Below are 22,144 nucleotides of genomic sequence, written 5' to 3'. Positions count from 1 at the left end.
CAAAAAATTCCCAAAGCTCTCCCTGCCACTGATGAAAAGCTAACAGAGACAGAAGAGAGCTCAGTGTTACAAGGTAATCTTTAATTAATATAATACTGTAATACTGTATTGATGCAATTATTAATGTAATACTGTACACTTTTATTTCATTTTAATTCAGTGGGTGCCTTCCCAAATCATTCCATCCCTTCTCCTGCCAGGAGGGAACTGCAGCTTCCCAGGGCACCACCTTGTGGTCGTGGTAAAATTCGTGCAAGAAAGAGCCAAGTCCTTAAATTGATTTTGGAAATTATAAAATGTATTTATTATATCACATTGTACGTTCTTACACTTGCAATCTATCAGCCATCCTCATGGCAAATATGTTTAAATAATTAACAAGTTAATTAACTTATAACTTGGAGAAAAACTGGAGTTGTAGTTTTGCTTAGTGAAATGGTCAGAAAAGGATATAGCTACAGTATGTAGCACATGTATTGAAAAATAGGTATTTATTAGATATGTTAAATAATAATAATATGAATATATGAATATATTCAGTTCTTGCTATTCAAACACACACACACACACACTCACTCTGTCCTAAGACTGAAAAATATCTCCAGTACAAAAATTTACATACTTCAGGAAGTTGATGGAAGGTTTTCTAGCTTGGTTCTTTCAGAAAAATCTCTATTTCAGACCATTTTACCAAAGAAATAAATCACAGATTGGTGTAACTGGAGATAACTTGTTCCAGGGTTGTGAAGCAATCCAGGAAATCTTCCTCTTGGATTCCAAACTTTGTGTACTGGTGAAGGTAAGCTCTGTGTGTTGAAGAATGGGTCAGAAATTAGAAATCAGTGCAGATACTGGCAATCATTAGTGAAGTACCAGCACAATTATTTTCACTTACTTGGAAGCAAACATATTCCAAGCTTTTCCTACAATGCTGTCAAGAGGTTTCAGCAGGAACTGGCTGTTGCTGACCAAAGCAGCAGACTTCTCATACTTGTTAAATGCTCTGGGTGTTTTCCATGCATTAAAAGCATCCTGAGGGTTCAGCCACGATGTGTATAACGAGGGATCTTGGAAACTTCCTGCAGCAGAAACAGGACAGCTCTTTGGACAAAAGCCAGACTTGATCCCTGTGTGGCCTAATCAATGCTATCAGATCAGTTCAGGCCTGGGAAAATATCTGCAGAGTGGGCAGCCTGTTGAAAATACGACTTTTAAACAGATCCCTTAGATTATCTAGAAGCACACTGGTGTGGATACTTCAGCTGCCAGCAATGCTCATCACTCCAGAAACAGCTGCAGGTATTTTCAGGTATCATAGCCAAGAATTCCAGATACACAAACTTGAGTCTCTTCCTCCTTCCCTGAAGTGCTTCAGGAAACTCAGAAGTGAAATACAACAGCCCTAAGCAATTAGACAAATTGGCCTAGGACAGCAAAATGTTTCTAGAGGGAATATCAACCTCAGGAGTCAAATGTGTGGTCTTGGGATGTTTCCACTTGCATCAGACCTGGTTGCAAAGAGAGCAGTGAGATGTGAACCCAGACTCCCTGAGGTGCTGGGTTCCTCTCTCTTACCCAAGTCTACACTGTGCACATCTTTTCCTCTCAGGATAACCAGGTTGGCAATGGAAGTGTTGAAGTGCAGGGGTTTGCCTGTGGAGGGGATGGAGGAGCCTGGGTGTGGTGGTCGTACTTGCCAATCAATACCTTTGGGATTTGGGAAAAAGAGACAGAAAAGCAAGTTAATGTTTTGTGAAGATGCAGATGGGAACTACCACTGTGCCCCAAATGAGAGCACGCTGGAGGCTGTAGCTGCTGCACACGAGTGAAGCAGCAATCACACAATTCCCAGAGAAAACCACTGCTAATCCTGCAGTATTTGCCTGGCAGTCACTCTGCCAGAGAAAATGGATACCTGCTTCTATACTTAGCAAGCCTCCAGCCCATTCCTTGCATAACTGGGAGCTGTAACTGAATTCTCCATGTAAATTACATGGGAGAGCTGAGCCTGATTTTTATGGGTAGAAGGTGTAAAAAGAAAAAGCAGAGCTCACCATCCAAGGAATGTTGCAAATGAGTTATGTAAATTAAGTGCACAGCCACAGACTGTCAGTTTGGTTTGTGTGTTTTCAATAGTTATAATTAACTGAGATGTCTGGAAGCAGAGCTGGAGCAATCTGGGAGCTGCTGTGGCAGCTGAGGGAATGGTGAAAGGAGCAGCTGGTCCTGTGGGGGCAAATTCCTGCTGAGGGCAGCAGCTCCTTTCTGAACTGTGAGCTCCACAAAACATCCAGCTTGAGTCCATCTGCACAAATGAGTGTTTGAAGAGTGATGGAGGCTGAAGGTGAGTGAGTGGTGTTTATTTACCTTCCTCCATGTGAGCATTGGCAATGAGCATCTGCCTGAGGTGTTTGATGAGGCCAGGCCAGCTGAAGGTGCTGTAGGGCAGGGAGTTCTCAGGCATCTGGGGGATGTTCCGCAGGCCCAGCATCCTGAACTCGGGGTGTGGGACCAGAGTCTCCATCAAATCTCCTGAAAGGAGAAACCAACAGCTGCTCATGTTTGACAAGGACACTGCACAGGGCAGCTAAAATGGGAGAAGAGCGGGCAATGTTCAGAGATTTAGCAATTTCAAAGCCATGCACACGTGCTGTGTATTAGAGTTCTATACAGGGTGTTAGTAGCTTTTATTTTACAGTTTGGATGAAAATCTTAAGGACTTTCTCTGCACTCCAGACAGATGTGGAAGTTTAATTTTACAAGCAATGTGGGCAACTTTCTCTAATTCTTTCAAGGTACAAATGTCAGTCTTGTCTGCTCACCTCTTCTGCCTGAGCAAAACTCAAAACTCTCAGTTTTATACAAACTTCTAACCCAAAGTGAAATGTGAAAATCAGTCCAAAATCACTGCCCTTTGCAAATTTCCTCAGAAATGTAAACAGGTACAAGGGTGTCTATGATCACTTGAAAAAGGAGAAACAGAGTTCTTTTGGTAAAGAATGAAACCAGAGGTCAGGGGATCTATTTTTGACTTGGGATTGAATTTCTACACTGGTCCTTTCCTGTCTTAAAACTTGGGATGTATCCAAATACTTGAGCAAGGAGACTGAAGAACTTCAGTTCCCAGCTGAAGGGACTCCAGCAAGGTGTGGCTGTTGGGTTTGGTACCTAATGGGTTTCTGCTGTAGCCTGAGCCCCCTCCTGCTGTGTAAGTGGGCTGGAAAACGCTGCCCAGCTGGTGAGCAATGACTTGATTGACATCCCTGAAGGAAATCTGTTTGATATTCATCAGCTGGGCACAGATCTTGTGGATGACATCATTTTCATGGACAAGAAGGGCATCTGATGAGTGGTACAGATGTGACAGAGTCAAAACAGAGTTGTAGTTTTGAACAATGACCTGGAAGCAAACAAAAAAACCACACACAAAGAAGAGTCAAACAACTTAATCCCTTTTTAGTTTATAATCCTCTGGCTCCTGCTGTTTCCTCAGTTATGATTTAGGAAGTGATTCATTTGCTTTGCCAGAGTGCAGAATGAGGTCAGGAGCTCAGAGCCTTTTCATGCAAAGAGGGCAAGACCTGTGAAAATCAGGTTATCCATCTCTGCCCATACAAACATGCTGGAACCAGACCTGCCTGGGAGCTGATTATAATGCTGAGGTAAGAGCATATCAGGAGATTTCTAGTTAGATAACAGAACTTCTTGTGAAGCTGCATCACTTCAGCACTTAAATTATCAAGAAGATTTTTTGGTGAAAATTCTTTAGTGGTACTGAGTCACTTGAACTTCTTCAGTGTAAAATGCACCCATTTTCTAATTTATTTCTGTTGTAGATATTTTGTTTAAAAGTAACCAGTGACGATAAACTCATAAATTCTCTATAAACTATCACTATATATTAACAGGCAACATGACATTCACCTCCCCAGTGCCATAGGGCCAGACCACGTGGTTCAGTATGAACGAGGCTGGAAAAGCATCTCTCAAACACTGGGTCACAAATGCTCCCAGGCCTGATCCCGTGCCCCCAGCCATGCTCATGATTGTGAAGAATCCCCCGAGCCTGTCACATTTCTCTGCTTCTTTCTGCACCAGATTCATGATTGCTTCTTTGTGCCTGGGCCCATGAACAGAGTAACTGTGGGGTAACACAAAAACAGCAAGACAGGGCAGGGTGAATCAAAATAAAAGCAGAAAAGTGAAGTTATTCATAAAGCAAATTTTACTTTATTACCGCTCCTAGGGAGTCTGAGCAGCTCCTCAGCCTCCAGAATTCCCTCAGGGAAGCTCGAGGCAGCTGTTCCTACCCATTGGCCCAGTTGTTCCCAGATCCTTGCTTCTGGCAGAAGTGTGAGTGGCTGTTGTATCTCCAGTGGCCAGACCTGGCAGCCATGGATAAGGTCTGGCTGATCACTTTGGGCTCCATGTCAACAAGCACAGCCCGGGCAACAGGCACTGCACAGGAAGGAAAACAAAACTGGGGGAAATCTGCTAATTATTTGGGTGAGATGGATGGACTTGGGTGGATACAACATCCTAAGATTATTCCTCCCACCCACTTCAGCCAAACTCTTAATGGGACAATACAGAGAGGATCTGGCTGTGCCCTGATTTCTGCTGAGCCATTTATTGTGCCAAAACCAAATCTGAACTCCAGCGAGCACAGATCTTCCATGAAATAAACCCTTTGATGTTTCTGTGTACTGAAATCAGACCCTGAGAGGGGAAAAGAGCCTTCTAAGGCTGTACCTCCAGATTCCTCCTGGCAGAAGAACCTTTCCTTGCAGGAATCTTGGTAGGATTCATTCTCCTTCTTGGAACACAGCCCATGGGTGCCAAGGATGTCACTGCAGAGAGCACTGAACACCTCGTGCCCAATCTGGTTCCCACACTGCCCAAGCTGCACTGTGACAATTGACATCCTTGTTCCCTTGGTATTTAAGCCTGAAAAAGAAAATTATTTGTTTTCTCACTTTTGCTTGGTAAAACACTATGGAAACAAGAGTTACAGGACTAGGATGCAACATTGGAAATCTTAAGCCAGTTCAAAAATGGAGCTATTTTTCAGTTGTGAAGTGTACCAGGCCTGATGCCAGAGCCTGCTGAGGTGACAACAGGATGCCCTGGAGAATTCCCCTTGTTTCTGCAAAGTAAAGTGTTTGACTCTGTCCTGGTACGTTTTGGTATTCTTCCCCGCTCAGCATTTGATAGCAGCTCTGCTTTCTCACTTTTCTATTCTTTCACAGAAACAAGGTCAATTTTTTTTTTTAAACTCTCTTGGTTATTCTGGGCTGCTGTTCCTCACTCCCATCGCATCCCAGCCGTGCCGCAGGACTCCTGTACCAGCCCGGCTTGGATCGCTGCCCGTTCTGCAGGCAGGTACGAGCTCACTGCCACTCCCGGGCCTGATGCCAGCGCTGCCGCCAGCCCAAGCCGGGTGTCACCAGGACACCGAGAAACTCCTCACGCAGGAAAGAAATAAATGTGTGAATTATTGCCAGGAAAGACTCATGTCCAAAGCGTACGATACCGATCCTCTCGTGTCCGATTCTCTCCGCGGGGAGCCCCACTCGGATCCCCGCGGCCACAGAGCCCCCTCAGGGAACACCGCCATGTTCCCAGCGCCGCCTGCCCTCACGCCCCTCAGTGCCGAGCCGCGTCCCCGCGCCTTTCTCCTCAACAGCCCGTCCGGGGATCTCGATCTCGATCCCGATCTCGATCTCGATCTCGATCTCGATCTCGATCTCGATCTCGATCTCGATCTCGGTCCCGGTCCCGGTCCCGGTCCCGGTCCCGGTCCCGGTCCCGGCCCGACCCGGCAGCCCCTCAGGGCTCACCTCATCCCCGCCTTCCCCACACCGGCTCCGGCCGCGCCTTCGAACCGCGCGCCTCGCGCACGCGCACAGCACGCTCCGGGCAGCGGCCCGCGCGCTCCCGCCCGCGTGGCTTCACCGCGGCCTCTGCGCATGCGCCGCGCCGGTACCGGGGGGCGGGCCCGCGAGGCGTTCACTGCGCAGGCTCGGCGGGGCCGGGACGCGCGCTGCGCGTGCGCGGCGGGCGCGGGCGGGGCGGAGGCGCAGGCGCGCTGCGGCCGCGCAGCCGGTGATGGCGGCCGCGGCGGCGCTGCGGGGCGCGGGCCCATGAGGCGGCGCAGGCCCCGGGCACCCGGCGGAGCCAGCGAGGGGCGGCGGCGCCATGGCGGGAGTGTTCGACATCGACCTGGACCAGCCCGAGGACGCGGGCTCAGACGAGGAGCTGGAGGAGGGGGTGAGAGCGGCGGCCGGGCTGGGGAGGGAGCGGGGGAGGCCGCGGGGCCTGAGGGAGGGAGGGCGCGGGAGGCGCCGCGGGGCCGGGCGGGTCCGCGCTGAGGCGGCGGCGGGAGCGCGGCGAGGCCGCTGCTGGGGCTGGGCACAGCCCGAGCCGCCCGCGCTGCTCCGCTTCACCCGCGCCCGGAGCGGGCTGGGGCTGCGGGCAGAGCCGGAGCTCTTCCCCGCGGAACTTCGGCGTTGGGATCCCGGCCGCAGCGGGGTGGGTTTTTTATTATTTATTTATTGTCACATGTCCGGACGTCAGGGCAGAAATGCCGATCTTTCTGGAGCCGTGTAAAGTCGCTGCTCTCGCGCCAAAATTAAAAGCAGAGGTTTAAATGCTGCGTTAGGCGGGTCAGCGGCTGTTTGCATCTCGTGCTTTCGTGAGCAAAACACCTGATAATGTGCAGTTAGCACCTCGTGATGTTAATCTAGATTGTGTCAAAGCTTTACGGGGATTTTATTGCATCATCCCTGTTTATGTTTTTCCAGACTTTCTGTTACTTTTTGATATTGTTTTGTATATTAACTGTTTGCTGTTACGCAAATTGCCACTGCATTTATTTTGTGCTCTTTAAATATTAATGACAGTCCTGGAGCCTTTGAGATCACAGAATCGTAGAATGATTTGGGTTGGAATGGACCTTCAAGATAATCTCAGGCCGTGGGCAGGGACCCCTTCCACTCTCCCAGGGTGCTCCAAGCCCTGTCCTTGGGCACTTCCAGGGATGGGGCAGGTACAGCTTCTCTGGGCACCCTGTGCCAGGGTCTCCCCACCCTCCCAGGGCAGAATTTCCCCCTAAAATCTAATCTAAACCTCCATGCTCTTGTAAAAAGTCCCTTCCATGTTTGCTGTAGATTCCCTCCAGGTACTTCCCTTCGGGAGATAAGCAGATATTGTGTTACCCACACTCCGTGTAACATGTATAGACACTGTTTTACAGCTGAAGGCTTGAAGGCTTCTGAACCTGCAGGGAAAGCTCTGTCTGTCACCTCCAATAATCGATAAAACACTTGGCTTTGGAAAAGCTCTCTTGCATCACCCTGTTAATGGTGCCAAGAACAGGTTCTGAGCAAGGTGGTGAGAAAGTTGAGTTTGTTCTCTCATGTGTTCCTGTAATTCAGTCTCAGGGAACAATCAAACCATTGTGGATTTTAAACCCTTGCCATGACTGATATTTTTATGGACGTTGGTTGGTCTCAGGTGCCTTATGGCAAACAGGTAAAGGAGGGTGAGAATGGGCTTGAGATTAAAATAACCCAACAGCAGGAAATGTGTATCCTGCAAGGATCAGAGAGGGGATGCAGCCAGGGCAGTGGAGATCAAGGAATGAGCAAGGGGAACACTGGACTGTGTTGTCAAATTTCTGATATTGGTCCCTGGTATCTCCTAAAAACTCCTGAGTCCAGGAGGAGCCCAGACAGCTCAGCTGTGGGTTTGAGTAGGCACAGCCATCCTGGAAAAATCTGAAGGGTTGTTTAAAAAAAGAGTTTCCTCCAAAGCCATGTGGTTGTTTGCACTAATTATTATGGTGAAAAAAGCCTCAGCCTTAATTTAGGTGTTTGTAATAAATGAAACAATGTATGGGCTGAAGGGGTGATGGCTTCCCAATGCCTTTCTTGGTGTTGTGAAAAGAGTAGAAATCCTGAAAAAATACCAGAATGGTATCTGAAGTGAATTTTGGTTAAATTAATACTGAGAATGAAACCCAAAGTTCACAGGAGCAAGAGCAGCACGCTTAAACTTTGCCAGAACCATTGGGTAACAGGAGGAGTTGCTCTGGGAACTGAGGGGTGTTTATTCTCTGGGTCGAATTTTTAAAAATTCATTTGTTGGCATCTAAGAGTTGGGGTCAAGGGCAGCTTTGGTGGCTTTTATTGTGAAACACGTCAATAAGCTGAATTTCTCTAATAAATGTCACCAGGAGGACATGGGCTGGCAGCTCTCTGAGCTGGAAACAAACCTGATCTTTTGGACTCCTTAATTGCCTGTGGTGTTAGTAGGTGGATCCAAAAGTTAACTTCCCCTTTAGATCACCCAAAATAAACCAGCCTTTGTAAACTTTAACGTTGAAATGGTCTGGAAACTGTTGAAAGCTTTGAGTTTTCTTTGCTTAGTGTTTTCACTTGGGTAATATTTTAAAATGCACTTCTTGGCCTGGGCTGGCTTTTGCAGATCTCAGTGGATTTTTTTTTCTTCTGCTTCTCTGAATTGCACAGGTCACTCAATATATTTATATTCAGTCTGTAGGTTCCAGGCTGTTTACCAGGAACTCACAGTTGTTATTTTGTGTCCGTATTTTTAAAAATAAGAATGTGACAGTACAGTCTGAAGCTCACTAGAAGCTTGCCCATGACATTCTATTTGTATTCATTCCAGCTGTCTGCTGCCTTTGCATTTCTTTTGCCATGTAGAGCTACAGTCAGAGGGAAGGGATCAGGTTAAAAATTCTTTGAGGAAAATATCTCTTCAGAATTAAATCACATTCCTTAATGATGATTGTTTCTGATGCTGAAGTGCATCAGAAGTGAACTTCTTCAGTACTGATTACTGGTCAGAAAATGTGTTTAACATCAGAGTAAAGCTGAATTCTTTCATCACAATTGGGTTTTGACTTACCAATATAAAATAATAAAACCTCAGTAGATTGTATTTTCTAGTGCAGATGAGTCTCAGGTCATCTGTTCACATAATCTTTATTATTGGTCTGATTTGCATAGCACTCCAATAATACTCAAAAATTTCTGTGGAAGAGGAATTTTAAAGAAAATTGCAGTACTTGAACATTTTTCAAGTCCTCTTGGGGGTGTGAAATTGTACCTCTGGTATTTAAGTGATGGAATAACAATGCAGCCAGGTAAGACAGTGGTTCCCTGTGTCACTGCTTGAGACTCAGGGCAGTACAGCAAATCTTCATCTTCTGATCCATTTTTTTATTCCTATTTAGTTATATAGAGATTTAGTATTTTCAAACTTAAAAAGTTGTAAACCACATCAGTGCATTTCTTTTTAATGCTCTCATTTTTCTAATTCATCTTTCTTGTACCCTTCTCATTCCCAGGGTCAATTAAGTGAGAGCATGGACCATGGAGGAGTTGGCCAATATGATCTGTAAGTTGCTGCTAGAAAATATTCTGTATCATTCACACCAACCACATATAACTTGTAGTTTTGTTACATTGTTAAGATAAATAGAAAATTTTGTCATTCTGGTTCCATCTTGAGTCATTTTTAGATGTTTCACTATTTCCTCACATTAAAATTTGTCAATTGTATCTTGAAATGAAATAATAATAATAAAAAGAATTCTGGTGAAAGCTGCTGTTTGTCTTTTGATCCTTGTTTCTCCTAACAAATCTCTTGCCTTTGAATAATATTTGTAATATGGATATAATCATATCAGGAAATATCTGAGTCAGTTTGGGGTTTTCATCCTCTGAACTTAATTCTGGTGTAATGCAGAGATGTATTGTGCATTAAATTGAATGGGTTTGAAGGAAATCTTGATACTGTAAATCCCCAGAATCTGCAGGTAACCTTCTCAGTGCAAGTTGCAGCTTTGCCCACAATAAACAATAATTCAATTATTGAATTAATAATTCAGCAATTCCCAATGGTGCTGGGAGCTCTCTGGATCTCCCAGGCTGTCACTGTTAGCTCAGACACTTTCCAGGGAGGCAATGCTTTCATTTGCTCATTTCTCAGTCCCAGGTAGACTCACAGCCTTGTTCTGCTTTTCTGCAGTGGGATGGAACATTGTGAAAAATTTGAGATTTCAGAGACCAGTGTGAACAGAGGCCCCGAGAAGATCCGCCCCGAGTGCTTCGAGTTACTGCGCGTGCTGGGCAAAGGCGGCTACGGCAAGGTCAGCAACCCTGCAGCCCTGAGCCCTCACACCCTCACTGCTCCCTTGCTTTGCTCTCATTTCCCCCTCTCTGAAAAGTCCATTCTGCCTGAGGTACAATGGAGCACATCCAACCCCAGCTGCCAAGGTTGGCACCGAGGTCCCTGGCAGGGCCTCGCCCGCTGGGAGCAGCAGGGAACGTCCCAAACTCGTTCTGCATCCGATCTCTGCCTCTTGCCTTGTAGTTTGTGGGTGATCTCCTCTCTCTCTCTCTCTCTTGCACAACTTTGCTGTCTCGTTTGTGGCAGTTAATGCAGCTGAAATGTGTGACTGCCATTGTGTTGGTGTTGTTTAGGTGTTTCAAGTACGAAAAGTAACCGGAGCAAACACCGGGAAAATATTTGCCATGAAAGTTCTTAAAAAGGTAAACCTGAATTTCACTACTCTCTGAATCTAAAGAAAAAAAATATCTATCCCTCTGCATACCTTCCAGAATTATCTAATGATTTAATATAGCTTAAAATAAGTTCTAGGCTATATATACTTTTTACTCAGTTACAGTTGGAATTAGAATTAAACTTCAGATTTTTCAGTCTGGGTAGTTCTCAGCAGCTCATTTAAATAGCTCAGGAGGTCCTTTCCAACCTAAATTATTGTGTGATTTTATGAAATAAAGATTTCAACTTCTCCAAGAAACCTCTTTCGTAGATGTTGTGGTGAAATGTAAGTTTGATGCTGTTGCAAACTTAACATGTAGTGTTGTAGTCTAATAAACTCAGAATTGAACTCGGTGTAAAAGTCTGCCTTGTTTAGCGTGTTCTGTGCTCACACACTCCTGCTTTTTGCAGGCAATGATTGTCAGGAATGCCAAGGATACAGCTCACACGAAAGCAGAGAGGAATATCCTGGAGGAAGTGAAACATCCCTTCATTGTAGACTTAATTTATGCCTTTCAGACTGGTGGAAAACTCTACCTCATCCTTGAGTATCTCAGTGGTCAGTATATGACATTTTTACTTCCTTTCAGGGGTCTTACCCAATCAAGAATTTGGGCTTCTTATCCTACAATTAAAAGCCCAATTAATGATGGTTTGGTGTCTTAAACTGAAATAGGTTTGTATTAAAAATACCTAGAAGAACATGAATAAACTTTCTAATTCCATGCAATAAAGAGGAATGAAACATAAAATAGTTGCTTTTCATGACAATGCAGGAGAGAAAGGGTTTTAAGACTTTTCCTTCCACTAGATTTATCATTTTTGTGTGTTCTGTGCAATCCTGCAGAGTTACCTGAGGGTTTAGTCCCTGCAGGTTCTTTGTGACAGAAGAAAGTGTTACCTTTATTCATGGTTAGGGAAACAGACACAGATTAGAAGCAATTTTTTCAAGGTGTAACAACAAAAAACAGAGACAGAAATGCTCTTGTTTTTTAAATGCTTAATTCTTCAGGTTGCTGGAATCCTGAGGGTAACAGAATAGTGGCTCAGTTGCTTTTCTGTGAAACAGCCCGTTGTACAGCAGGCAAAAATACCTGTTGCTTATAGTTTTCCTAGAAAATAGACTTTTGACTGACTTAAAATGATACTTTTAATTGAGTACAGTCTATTTTTTCTCATGACAGGAGGAGAACTATTTATGCAGTTAGAGAGAGAAGGGATATTTATGGAAGACACAGCTTGGTAAGTGAAGCTATTTTTGTAAATTAATAGTTTGGGTTCTTTTCCAAGTGCTTAAACTATATTTAACTACTCATTCATTTTAGAGTGTAGTGAAAGAAGAGCTCATTGGGTTTGGGAGGGTGTACATGGGCTGTACTCACCAGTTTTGGGCTGTCCTCACCAGTTTGTGCTGGTGGAACTCCAGTTTTACAGCAGAGGAGGATCCACTGCTGGCTGCTCAGTGAGGCTCTGTCCACAGAGCTGTGGTCAAGGTTTGGGGGTTGAAAACTGTGAAAAACTTGCTTAAGATGCTCTGCATGATTCAATGTCTGATTTTGTTCCCTTTCAGCTTTTACTTGGCAGAAATCTCAATGGCACTGGGGCACTTGCATCAAAAAGGAATCATCTACCGGGATCTGAAGCCAGAAAATATCATGCTTAATCATCAAGGTACAACACTAGTCATGAGTCAGGCTGCCAGTCCTTTGAAAACAATTCTCCCAAAGGTCACAACACCTCAGTTTTAGGTGAATCTCCTTAGAACAGTGAGTGGCAGGGTTGTCACCACTCCTGGGATAAGTGAAGAGCTGCCAGAGCTCATTGCCCTCAAAAGCTTCCTTGGTTTAACCACAGCAAGCTCAAGTTCCTTGGACCCAGGCATGCTTTGAGTGGTTGATTTGCCATCTCTGCACCTCTGGATTTTTTTTTTTTCTTCTGCTGGATCATTGTGAAGTAGAACTGTGACATTTTATTCAGTGGGGATGACTGATGGTAGGAAAGGCAGTTTGGGTAGGATGCCAATCATCTGTGGCTGAAGTGACTTAGCCAGAAGCTGACACTTCCCACTGACAGCAGTTTCAGTTCCTGATTGCACTGTTCCAGTGACTGTGTGACACTGATCAGTCTGGCAATCTGTACCACCCAGAATTTTCATGTTTTCTTAAACAACTTATTTACTTAGTCTGAGTCTTTGTACTGAATTATTCAGAGCACTTTGCAGTTTGTTGAAGATCATTCTGTGAATTTTGAAGCAGGCAGTAAAATTCAGTAACCTACTTTTTTAGCTAAATGATGCTTTACAGTCTTTATGTTTAAATACATTTGTCTGTATTTGAATAAATTTTGGTAGTTTGTCAAGTGGCAGCACTTGGTTTTCTCTGTAAGTGTGATTACCTTGTTCTATTTTATGGCTGCATTGCTTTGTCAGACCATATGTGGAAGTAATTCAGAGTAATTACATATTCATGTTAAAAACTCCTAATTTTTCTCAGTGTTACTTCTACAAACGGTAGAATTCTGACAAGTCTTAAATTTGATCTGTTTAATTTCAGGTCATGTAAAACTGACTGACTTCGGGTTATGTAAAGAATCCATCCACGATGGAACAGTCACACACACATTCTGTGGAACAATTGAATACATGTGAGCTGCATGATGAAATACTAAAATATTGCTCTGCTCTGGGGGTAATGGCTGTGTTTTGCCTTTTTTAACTGGTGGTTCATGTGTTCAGTCACTTAGGACAACTTTACTTCATAAATGGGGTTTTGTTTGAAAACTAGCAGCCACAATTCGTACTAAGCTCATTAAAACACTTTGATATTTTTGATTTTTCTGCTTATAGGGCCCCTGAAATCTTGATGAGGAGTGGGCATAACCGTGCTGTGGACTGGTGGAGTTTGGGGGCATTAATGTATGACATGCTGACTGGAGCAGTAGGTGCACAGTTATAATTGCATGTATTTCCTTTTGTAGCTTTTCTTTTTCTGCTTCCCTGTACCCTAACTCAGCTGCATGCATAAATAAATATATTGTATATATATATACACTGCAAATAAGAAAGAACCAAAATACAGCTCTTAAGTTTCACTATAGACATGAGTTGCTTTTATCCAAATACTGCCTATTTGCAGTAATTTTACCTGCTTTATAAATGACTGAAGTGAGTTCTGTGTACACAAATTAAAGATCTGAACAAGTCCTGTTTTTCTTCCTTTTTCAATGGTGCTTTCCAGCCTCCTTTCACTGGGGAGAACAGAAAGAAAACAATTGACAAGATTCTCAAGTGTAAACTCAACTTGCCTCCCTACCTCACACAAGAAGCCAGAGATCTGCTTAAAAAGGTACAATTTTAATGACTGTCAGTACTCCACATGTATGTAGAAAGTAGAATGTTACCACTGTGGCTGTTCAGTTCAAGTTTGGTTCATTACTGATTAAGTCACTTTTTTGCTGAGTGGTACAGAAAGTGATTTCCCTTGAAAATACAACTGTTTTCAACTGAATGCAGATTTTTCTGATTGTTCTGTATTTATTGTGCATCATTAAAGGGATGATTCGTGGCAGAACTAGTCTGGTTATAACAGCATAACTAATTCTGCATTTTTGGATGTTATTTCTCATTAAGCTGCTAAAAAGAAATGCTGCCTCACGTCTAGGAGCTGGTCCTGGAGATGCTGGAGAAGTTCAGGTAACTTGAACTTAACTTGAGACTTCTTAAATTACCTCATTGAAAATAAAACAGCTTTGAAGGTACCTCAGGGAAGGAGAGTGTCTGTCTTGAAGGGTAATGAGCAGAAAGGCAGCCACATGTGACAGCTCATCAAAACCTGAAACCTTTAAAGCTTAACAAAAGCAGCTGTCTACCTATTTGATACTTGGAGATTTGGAAAATAACTTCTGTTCTTTAGCTCTGTCTTGCAGTAGATCTTTTCTAGTAGCTGCAAAATTAGCATTGTGCATTCCTGGAAGGGTGAGGATGCTCTCAGCAGTCTGATGAAAAACTTGTCAACTTTGTAATAGTGCAGCTCCTTGAAGGGCAAAGTGTGGCATTCCAGCTTGACTTTATTTTTGTGGTGATATTGGCAAATATTAGAGAGTCCTCCATCATTTCTGATAATATGTCAATAATGCAGTGTTTTGTCATGGTTTAACTTCTAAAGTTGGAGAATGCAGAGGTGTTTTGCATGTGAACTGGCTTTTTCTAACACTTCCAAGGAAATGGGGACATGTCTGACTCGGAGGTGTGATCTCAATTCTCAGCTCTTCCAGCGACTCCGAGGTAGTGCTGCAGAATATTCTACACTAAATCACTAAATGTGATTTTTGGAAAGAAACAGCCCAAAGGAAGTGTCTGGATAGAGCATGTTAATGGTGAAGCTCTGGGCTCAGTGGCCTGGAGGAGGTGCTGACTGTGCTCTTGTCCCTCCTGCAGGCTCACGCGTTCTTCAGACACATCAACTGGGACGAGCTGCTGGCACGCAAGGTGGAACCTCCTTTTAAACCCTTATTGGTATGTACTGGGAATACTGGGAGAGAGATAGTCCCTCTGTGCCTTCAGCAAAGCTCTTAACAACACTTAGAAACGTTCAGTTTATAAACTGGAGTGCCACTGATTCCTGGTACTTGAGTTCTAGCAGCTCAGGGGACAGATTGACTCTGAAAGCTGGCAGATCTGATCTGCTTCAGTCTGAATTCCTCCTGCTTCTGACCCGTAGGTTAAACAGACCTGCAAGTGCAGTTGACTCTGAGATCAGCTCCTAAACCCTCTGCAGTAAGTCAGTACTCGGTGTCAGCTAGATAGAGTTGCCAAGCAAAAGTAAATAGAATCACCTAATTAAGCATTTTCTGTGTTTGCTTGTTAATCTTTACAATGCATCTTGTGCATTATAAGCAGTAGTTAAGAGCTTACCTCAAACCAGTGATGTGATGAACAAGTTTTTATTATCCCATCTTGTATTTGGATGGTGTCTGTGTTCCCAGAGGGAAAAAATCAGCTGCAGCAGCTGTGTGGGTACTGCCACCTCTGTAATTCCCAGCTACTAAAATTCCCACTTAAAACTGGCTTAAGCATCACTAATGTCAAGCATTCTGCAGCATGGGGACTCCAGACCTTTTTCCCCTCACCCTTTGGAATGAAATTCAGAAAGACTCAAGATTGATATTTCCAAATATTTATCTGAAAGTGGTTTGGGGTTTATCTGGAGAGGCCTCCAAAAACTAAATAGTTGCAACTGTTCTATACTGGTTGTAGCAAGGGCTAAACTTGCAACAAACTGGCATTGTATTTCTAAAAGATTTTGTTTGTAATTTGAGAATTACTTTTTTTTAAGGCATCTTTTTAATTGATGTTCCTTTTTGATCCATAATTTTTGCCCCTCCCCCTTGCCTTTATTTCTCAGTGTCAGTGCCCATAGTGACCTCCCAGTGGCAGCGACAGGATTCCGACACCACTCCAGGGTTTTCCTCCAGCAGAGCTCTGCCAAAAACCCATGGAATGAACTCCATCCAGAGGCTGCACTGCTCACCGCTGAGCCATTTGGTTGATATCTGTAATATAAACCCTTAATCATTTTGTTTTTGCAAAGCAATCTGAAGAGGATGTGAGCCAGTTTGATTCAAAGTTTACACGTCAGACACCTGTTGATAGCCCAGATGACTCAACTCTCAGTGAAAGTGCCAACCAGGTCTTTCTGGTGAGTGAGGAGGGGCTGTGGAGAGAGGGAGGTTTGCTGCTGGAAATGGGGGGATTTCAGCTAAATTCGTTCTATTGACTCCTAACACCTTGAAGCAAACTGTCATAACTAAACCTGTAACGGGTTTGAAATGTTTAAAAGCTTTGAAAATACTTTGGTTATTGCTGACGTTTTCTTTATACAGCAGCCAGCAAACAGTGCTGCCCTTGTGGAATGTCAGCATTGGGATTCACAGCTGCACTGTGAACCTGCACATGGCATTGCTTTCACAGCCATGCAGGGACAGCAGTGGCCAGTGTATAGAGCAAAATGAATTAAATGGAGTGTGCCTGTGGCAATCTGTGATGTGAGGAGAAATAGCTGGGGTGTGGCAACTCCCTCAAGTCCCACTGTTTGCTTCAAGGAATGAATAAGGGTTCACCTGTCTACACTGAATCTTCTTTTTCTAGTTTTCCCATAATAATCAGATGTTCATAACTGCACAAGTGATCCTGAATGCAGGCTTGCCTGTGAGCTGCAGTGCCTTTTTCCTGTTTTGCAGGGTTTTACGTACGTGGCTCCATCTGTACTTGAAAGCGTAAAAGAGAAATTTTCTTTTGAACCAAAAATTCGATCACCTCGCAGATTGATAGGTAGCCCTAGGACACCAGTCAGGTACTTTATCTTCTTTTTCTTTTTTTTTTTTTTTTTTTGTAATACACGTTTTAACAAGTAGTTGAAGCACTAGAAATAAAAAGCAGCCTTGCTTCTGAGTAAGCCCAGCACTTCCATTAGAAGTGATTCTAAGTTCTGACGTTATTAAAAATAAATCTATGGTGTTGGGTAGCACATGAAGTTCTAATTTGTTGTTTTCAGTGGTGACTTTGATACAGCTGTTTCAGAACATCCTAACCTAAGCACTAAAGAATCGTGTTAGTACAGGAAAAACCCTTCTGCAATCACCTCGAAATCAGAGAATTTTAAGAGAGACTGTGGTAGAAGCCAGACATAGAAATTTCTCAAACTCCTGGCAGTGGAAGGAAGAATTAGAATTGTTTCTCCATAGGCATTTGAGTGCAGTTTCCTGCAGAGTAAGCACCTTGGTGCTGTGTATGTGTCCATCTCTGATTTTTGTATTTCTTGTTTTAAAGCCCTGTCAAGTTTTCCCCTGGGGAATTCTGGGGAAGAGGTGCTTCTGCCGGCGCATCCAACACCCAGACACCTGTGGAATACCCGATGGAGACCAGTGGAATAGAACAAATGGATGTGACAGTCTGTGGAGAGGCTTCAGCACCACTTCCAATAAGGCAACCAAACTCTGGGCCCTACAAAAAACAGGCTTTTCCCATGATCTCCAAACGGCCGGAGCACTTGCGCATGAATCTATGACACCACCATTTCTGTCAGCCTTGGAAGGTGCAAAACCAAGAACGGACATGAGCCCCCTTCAAGCTGAAATTTGAGGGCTTGTTTGGTTTACTTTTAAAAAGTGACAATATCAAAGAATCGGTCATTGCACAGAGAGACTTGGAAAGCAAAGAAAAACGGATTTTTTTTTTCCTGTCAATCAATGGTGCATAAAAAAAACAAAAAACAAAAAACTTTAGCAAATGGTATTGCAGAACTCTAGGCACATCATCTTACTGATTCCAGTGACATCTTCTCACCTTATCAAGGATCTTTCAGCTTGAGAGCTCGAAACTGACAGTATTAAGGGGCAGGATGTTGCTTCAGAATCACTGGTGTAGTCTGAATGTGTCGAGGAGGGTTGGCCCTTTCACTAGGCAGGGTTGGGAATGCCTGCAGGCTTGCAGCTGAGGGGTAATTAGCATGCAAGCTTCGTTAAGTGGTTTCCTACAATGGGGTGGAATCAAAGAGGAAAGCTAAACTTAATTGGTGTTTCACATTCAAAACATAATGAGTTTTTTTTATATATATATATATATATAAAAATATATATTTTTCAAATAGATTTTTTGATTCAGCTCATTATGGAAAGTATCCCAAAATGAAAAAGGCAAACTTAATTGGTTGCTGTGAAGAAAGTTCAAGGCTCTAGTTCTGATTCTCCTCCTCATGAACCAACCAATCAATAAATGAATCACTCACTGACCAGCCTGGCAGTGTGGGGTGGGAGAGAACTGTTTCCCTGCTTCCCCAGCTGAAATCCCTGTTTGTTCCTGCAAACACAAGTGGATCTAATCACACGGCAGTGCTGCTATGTTCTAGGCTTAACTGGAAGCCATGGGCTCACACATGTCCTGCTTATTTCATGCCTGTCCTCAGCAGACATTTCACTGGGAAAACATCACTTTTGTACACGCTGGTCCTCAGCTGGGCAGCTCAGATTCTTACCCACAGAGAGATCAACAGTGAGCAGAACACAAGGTCAGTAGAAATTTCTAGGAAGTACCACAGGAAACACAGATAAATCCTTCAGAGTATAAGGTAATAAATATTTTTGTAACCAGTGGGTAAGAATTTGAGGTTTTTTTAAATTATTATTATTATTATTAATAATTAAATTTTGCTTATGGTAGTTCCCTGCCATTATACATTTCTAAATTTATCGACTTTTTTTTCTATGCTGGGGCAATAAATTTGCTGATTGTATGAGAAAAGTGTTCAATGGCCTTTCAGTGAATGTCTTCCACAGTGGGTCAGAACTTTAGCAAAACTTTAATTTAGCAAACATGTTCTTAAGGACACTATTTATGTTTTTAAAATTGTCACGATCTGTACAACTGACTTACAGGTACAAAGAATAAAATAAAGGTAAAACTTTACCTTACTTTAAATACTTCCTGCCTTAAAGAGAAAGCATTTCCATGAACATAGCTGGTGAAAGGGTTAATATCTGCAGAGCTTTACCCTAGAGTTAGAGTGTGGATGGTGTGTGCGTGTGTGTGGAGATGATCATGCAGCTGCATACAAGTCCTGTCACTTTTTGCCTGCCACACGTTGCATTATCTTTTAGTCAAACTGTGCAAAGTCTACTTCTGGTGTTTCACAACAGTAGGGATTTTTTTATTCTAGATTCTGCTTACTCTGTGGATACTGAATCTTTTTGAGCCATAGGATCCAAGCCATAAAACTCTCTGTAAGCATTGAATCCGATCACAGTGCTCTTTGCTAAAATTGGCAAGGCAGAAGGATTCAGTGATACCTTGATGCTAACAAAGAACCAACACAAAAAAATGGTTATGATTGAGCAAAAATTGAGGTTGGTTTTTTTTTCACTTCCTGATAAGCCTTTTGTTGAAATATATATATATATATATATTTTTTTTTTTTTTTTTTTTTTTTTTTTTTTAGTTTTAGCAGGAAAATCAAGTTACCTTACAGTGACATACTGGAAGATTGCCATTGTTCAGTTGGTGACGTGGCCACGGGTGATTTGGTGGAACCAAAATCCAGGTGCTCAGGAGTGTTTGCACTGGGCCTGTCTGCAAACACACAGCACCTGGACTTTCCTGACATTCACTGAGGATAAAGGAACTTGGTTAAAAACAACAACAAAAAAAAATTTTAGAGGCAGATTTCTCTTGATCCTAGTTACAGCTATCAGTAGCTTTTTGCTTGGCTGGATAGAATTGTCCAGTGGAGTTGGTTTAATGGCTGGCAAGAATGGCAAGAGTTGTTTGTCTGAGTTCACTGATCAATTCCAAACCCCAGCCATGGGTTTTCCAAGGAAATTCCATGTACTGTCAATGTTTCAGCCCGCAGATTGTAACACGAATTCCCTACCATAACTGTGAAACTTTGGGAGTGTGACTCAGACAGCAAGCACACACTATGCAATATGGTTTATCCTGTATTTATTTGTAAAAATATCAGACATAGATCCTCTATATATATATATAATAGTGTCAAAATTACTAGTTGTGAACTAAGGGGAGTGGAGTTCTAGCTCCTGTCTGGCTATTTCAGATAAGTGCAGAATGCATTGAATATTGGAGAGCTTAACAAGTGCTTTCTTTTGTTCATTTAAAAATGTCTTAAATTTTTCATTAGAGTATAGAATCTTATTTTTTTTATTTTGTACAAGCTGCGCTTTTTTAATTATAATCACTGAAAAATTCACTATAATTTGATTTTATAGGATTTTTGTAGCATTACAAAAATATAGTAAAACTGAGGTTAATACCTGTTGTGGCTAACCATATAAAAGTATTAAATCTTAAACTTGAACAAAAGTCATATTTTTTTTTACTAGATGTTAAATAGGGAAATACTTTGTTCTGCAGGTCATTACCAGAAAAGGTTTCTAGGTCAGCTGTGTTACCAGCAGTTTTTCTTTTTCCCATTTGATGCAGAAACTATTCTGGTATAAGATATTCAGAATTCCATAATTTTTCTCTGTGGGAGTGATGCATACATTTGACGCCATTCGTGTACTAAATTGTAATTTTGGGAATGCTGGAATAATTCCTACCAAGACTGTCTTAATTGTGCCATCTGACATTTGAATGTCATCCTGGTATTAGCTCATAATAAAAGATAAAAATCAACGAGTCAATTGTTCTTTTGAATATCCCTTTTTTTTTTTTTTTTTTTGGGCCGTGCTGTTTAAAAGCTGAACTGCTGGAGAACATTTCATATTTGAGTCCATTCTCAGTGTACAGTTGAAGTTTATTTGGGGTCTGTTCTCTTTTCAGTATTAACTCCCAACCTGTTCTCAGTGTTAATCAAAAAGTGCATCAAACGTTGGGGAGGCTGTTCTGCTTTTAGGGCAGATGTTTGGGGTTTGGTTGGTTTATTTCAATTTTGTCTCTACAGCAAGCTCGTTGCTGTTTCATTTTCCCAGTTCAGAGGGAAATCCTTTATCCAAAGGAGAAATCATTAAGAACAAGGCAAATTACTTGAATATTTTTCCTGCAGATCCTTGTGTGCAGGTCCCATGTATGAACTTCTCCAGTTGTTCTCTTCTACACTAAATCCATCTGTAGCTGTCTGCAAGAACACCCCTGAGCTGCCTTAGCAGAAACAAAGGTAATCCCAGTCCTGCCTTTCATCTCTCACTTTACTGCAACTAAATATCCTCAAGAGCTAAATAAGGTGGATGTGAATAGCAACTAAATGCAAATTTAAACATATGTTAATCCAAGTGACCTAGTTGGTTTTTATTTTAGGAAGTAGGTAGGCCCTAAGTATAACAGGAAATGTAAATCATTGTCTTTCCTGAGAGCTCTGATGGGAAATGGAGGAGGAATTCCTTCAGAACCTCAAGACCCAAGAGAGGTTCCTTCTGGTACTTTCTGGTTCTTGGGCTCTTAAAAAGTGGCTGTTGATTGTCCTTTGTCACCTTGTGTGTCCCTGCAGACTCAGAGCTGAGGTGTCTGTGTGTGGCAGGCAGGGCAGGGCCGTGGCCTGGATCAGGGAGGATGGCATTCCTGGATGCCAGGTACTCACTTTTTCCCTGTCTCTAACTAAGATGAGACTGAATTGTTTGATTTATGAAGTGTAAATCTAAACCAGTTGACCAAAATCTCTTTTTTTATTCTTAGTTTTTTAATAAAACATGTTTGTTAATATTACTGGGTTTGGATAGAAAAATCAACAGAAAGTGAGAAAGAAATTGTTCCCTGATCCCTGTTTTTGACCAATCTCCACACTTACTCCAGTTGTTACTACAGTGTTGTAGACAAAGACCAAAGGATCAGGCTTGATTTAAAGCACTAATGCTTTGTTGTTGTGCTCTGTAAAAGAATCTTGGGGAGTTTTACAGGCCAGATGTAATGATATTTCTTAGCTTGACTCTTCCATCTCATTAGATTTTTATTCTGAATATTGGATTTTGTCCTTGGAGCTGTACCTTTAGGGTATTCAATAAGTGTTTCACATTTTAATTTTCTTTCCCCTAAATTTACAAGTTT

General features: G+C 42.6%; 2 protein-coding genes across 2 annotated transcripts; one reads left to right on the top strand and one right to left on the bottom strand.

The window, feature by feature from the left end:
- Positions 1-276: 276 nt before the first annotated feature.
- Positions 277-5,897, bottom strand: TUBD1 (tubulin delta 1). Its single transcript, XM_014876426.2, has 9 exons — positions 5,841-5,897; positions 4,753-4,947; positions 4,311-4,458; positions 3,925-4,141; positions 3,169-3,400; positions 2,368-2,532; positions 1,576-1,707; positions 896-1,079; positions 277-806 (listed from the first exon to the last, which is right to left on the bottom strand). Exons 2-9 carry the CDS (start codon positions 4,922-4,924, stop codon positions 704-706), a joined length of 1,353 nt encoding a protein of 450 aa, XP_014731912.2. The 5' UTR covers positions 4,925-4,947; positions 5,841-5,897; the 3' UTR covers positions 277-703.
- Positions 5,898-6,118: 221 nt separating this feature from the next.
- On the top strand, positions 6,119-20,920 carry RPS6KB1 (ribosomal protein S6 kinase B1). Its single transcript, XM_014876627.2, has 15 exons — positions 6,119-6,270; positions 9,374-9,423; positions 10,057-10,177; positions 10,512-10,580; positions 11,005-11,152; positions 11,778-11,835; positions 12,164-12,264; positions 13,146-13,236; positions 13,439-13,529; positions 13,830-13,937; positions 14,222-14,284; positions 15,029-15,106; positions 16,182-16,289; positions 16,831-16,943; positions 17,420-20,920. The coding sequence occupies exons 1-15, from the start codon at positions 6,199-6,201 to the stop codon at positions 17,655-17,657; spliced, it is 1,509 nt and encodes a 502-aa protein (XP_014732113.1). The 5' UTR covers positions 6,119-6,198; the 3' UTR covers positions 17,658-20,920.
- The last annotated feature ends 1,224 nt before the right edge of the window (positions 20,921-22,144 follow it).

This window comes from Sturnus vulgaris, chromosome 21 (assembly GCF_052056855.1).
Source record: "Sturnus vulgaris isolate bStuVul1 chromosome 21, bStuVul1.hap1, whole genome shotgun sequence".
Taxonomy (NCBI): Eukaryota; Metazoa; Chordata; class Aves; order Passeriformes; family Sturnidae; genus Sturnus; species Sturnus vulgaris.
Note: the sequence above shows the minus strand (reverse complement) of the source record. Positions and strands in the feature narration are given on the sequence as shown.

Bases quoted from the DNA above. Each gene is read 5' to 3' on its own strand.
- TUBD1 (XM_014876426.2), bottom strand. From the start codon at position 4,924: ATGTCAATTGTCACAGTGCAGCTTGGGCAGTGTGGGAACCAGATTGGG. The intron at 4,459-4,752 runs GTACAGCCTTAG...CTTCCTGTGCAG, and splicing joins CTGCCAGGAGGAATCTGGAG to TGCCTGTTGCCCGGGCTGTG. The intron at 1,080-1,575 runs GTAAGAGAGAGG...TTTCTGCTGCAG, and splicing joins TGTGCACAGTGTAGACTTGG to GAAGTTTCCAAGATCCCTCG.
- RPS6KB1 (XM_014876627.2), top strand. From the start codon at position 6,199: ATGGCGGGAGTGTTCGACATCGACCTGGACCAGCCCGAGGACGCGGGC. The intron at 13,237-13,438 runs GTGAGCTGCATG...TTCTGCTTATAG, and splicing joins TGTGGAACAATTGAATACAT to GGCCCCTGAAATCTTGATGA. The intron at 14,285-15,028 runs GTAACTTGAACT...TCCCTCCTGCAG, and splicing joins GAGATGCTGGAGAAGTTCAG to GCTCACGCGTTCTTCAGACA.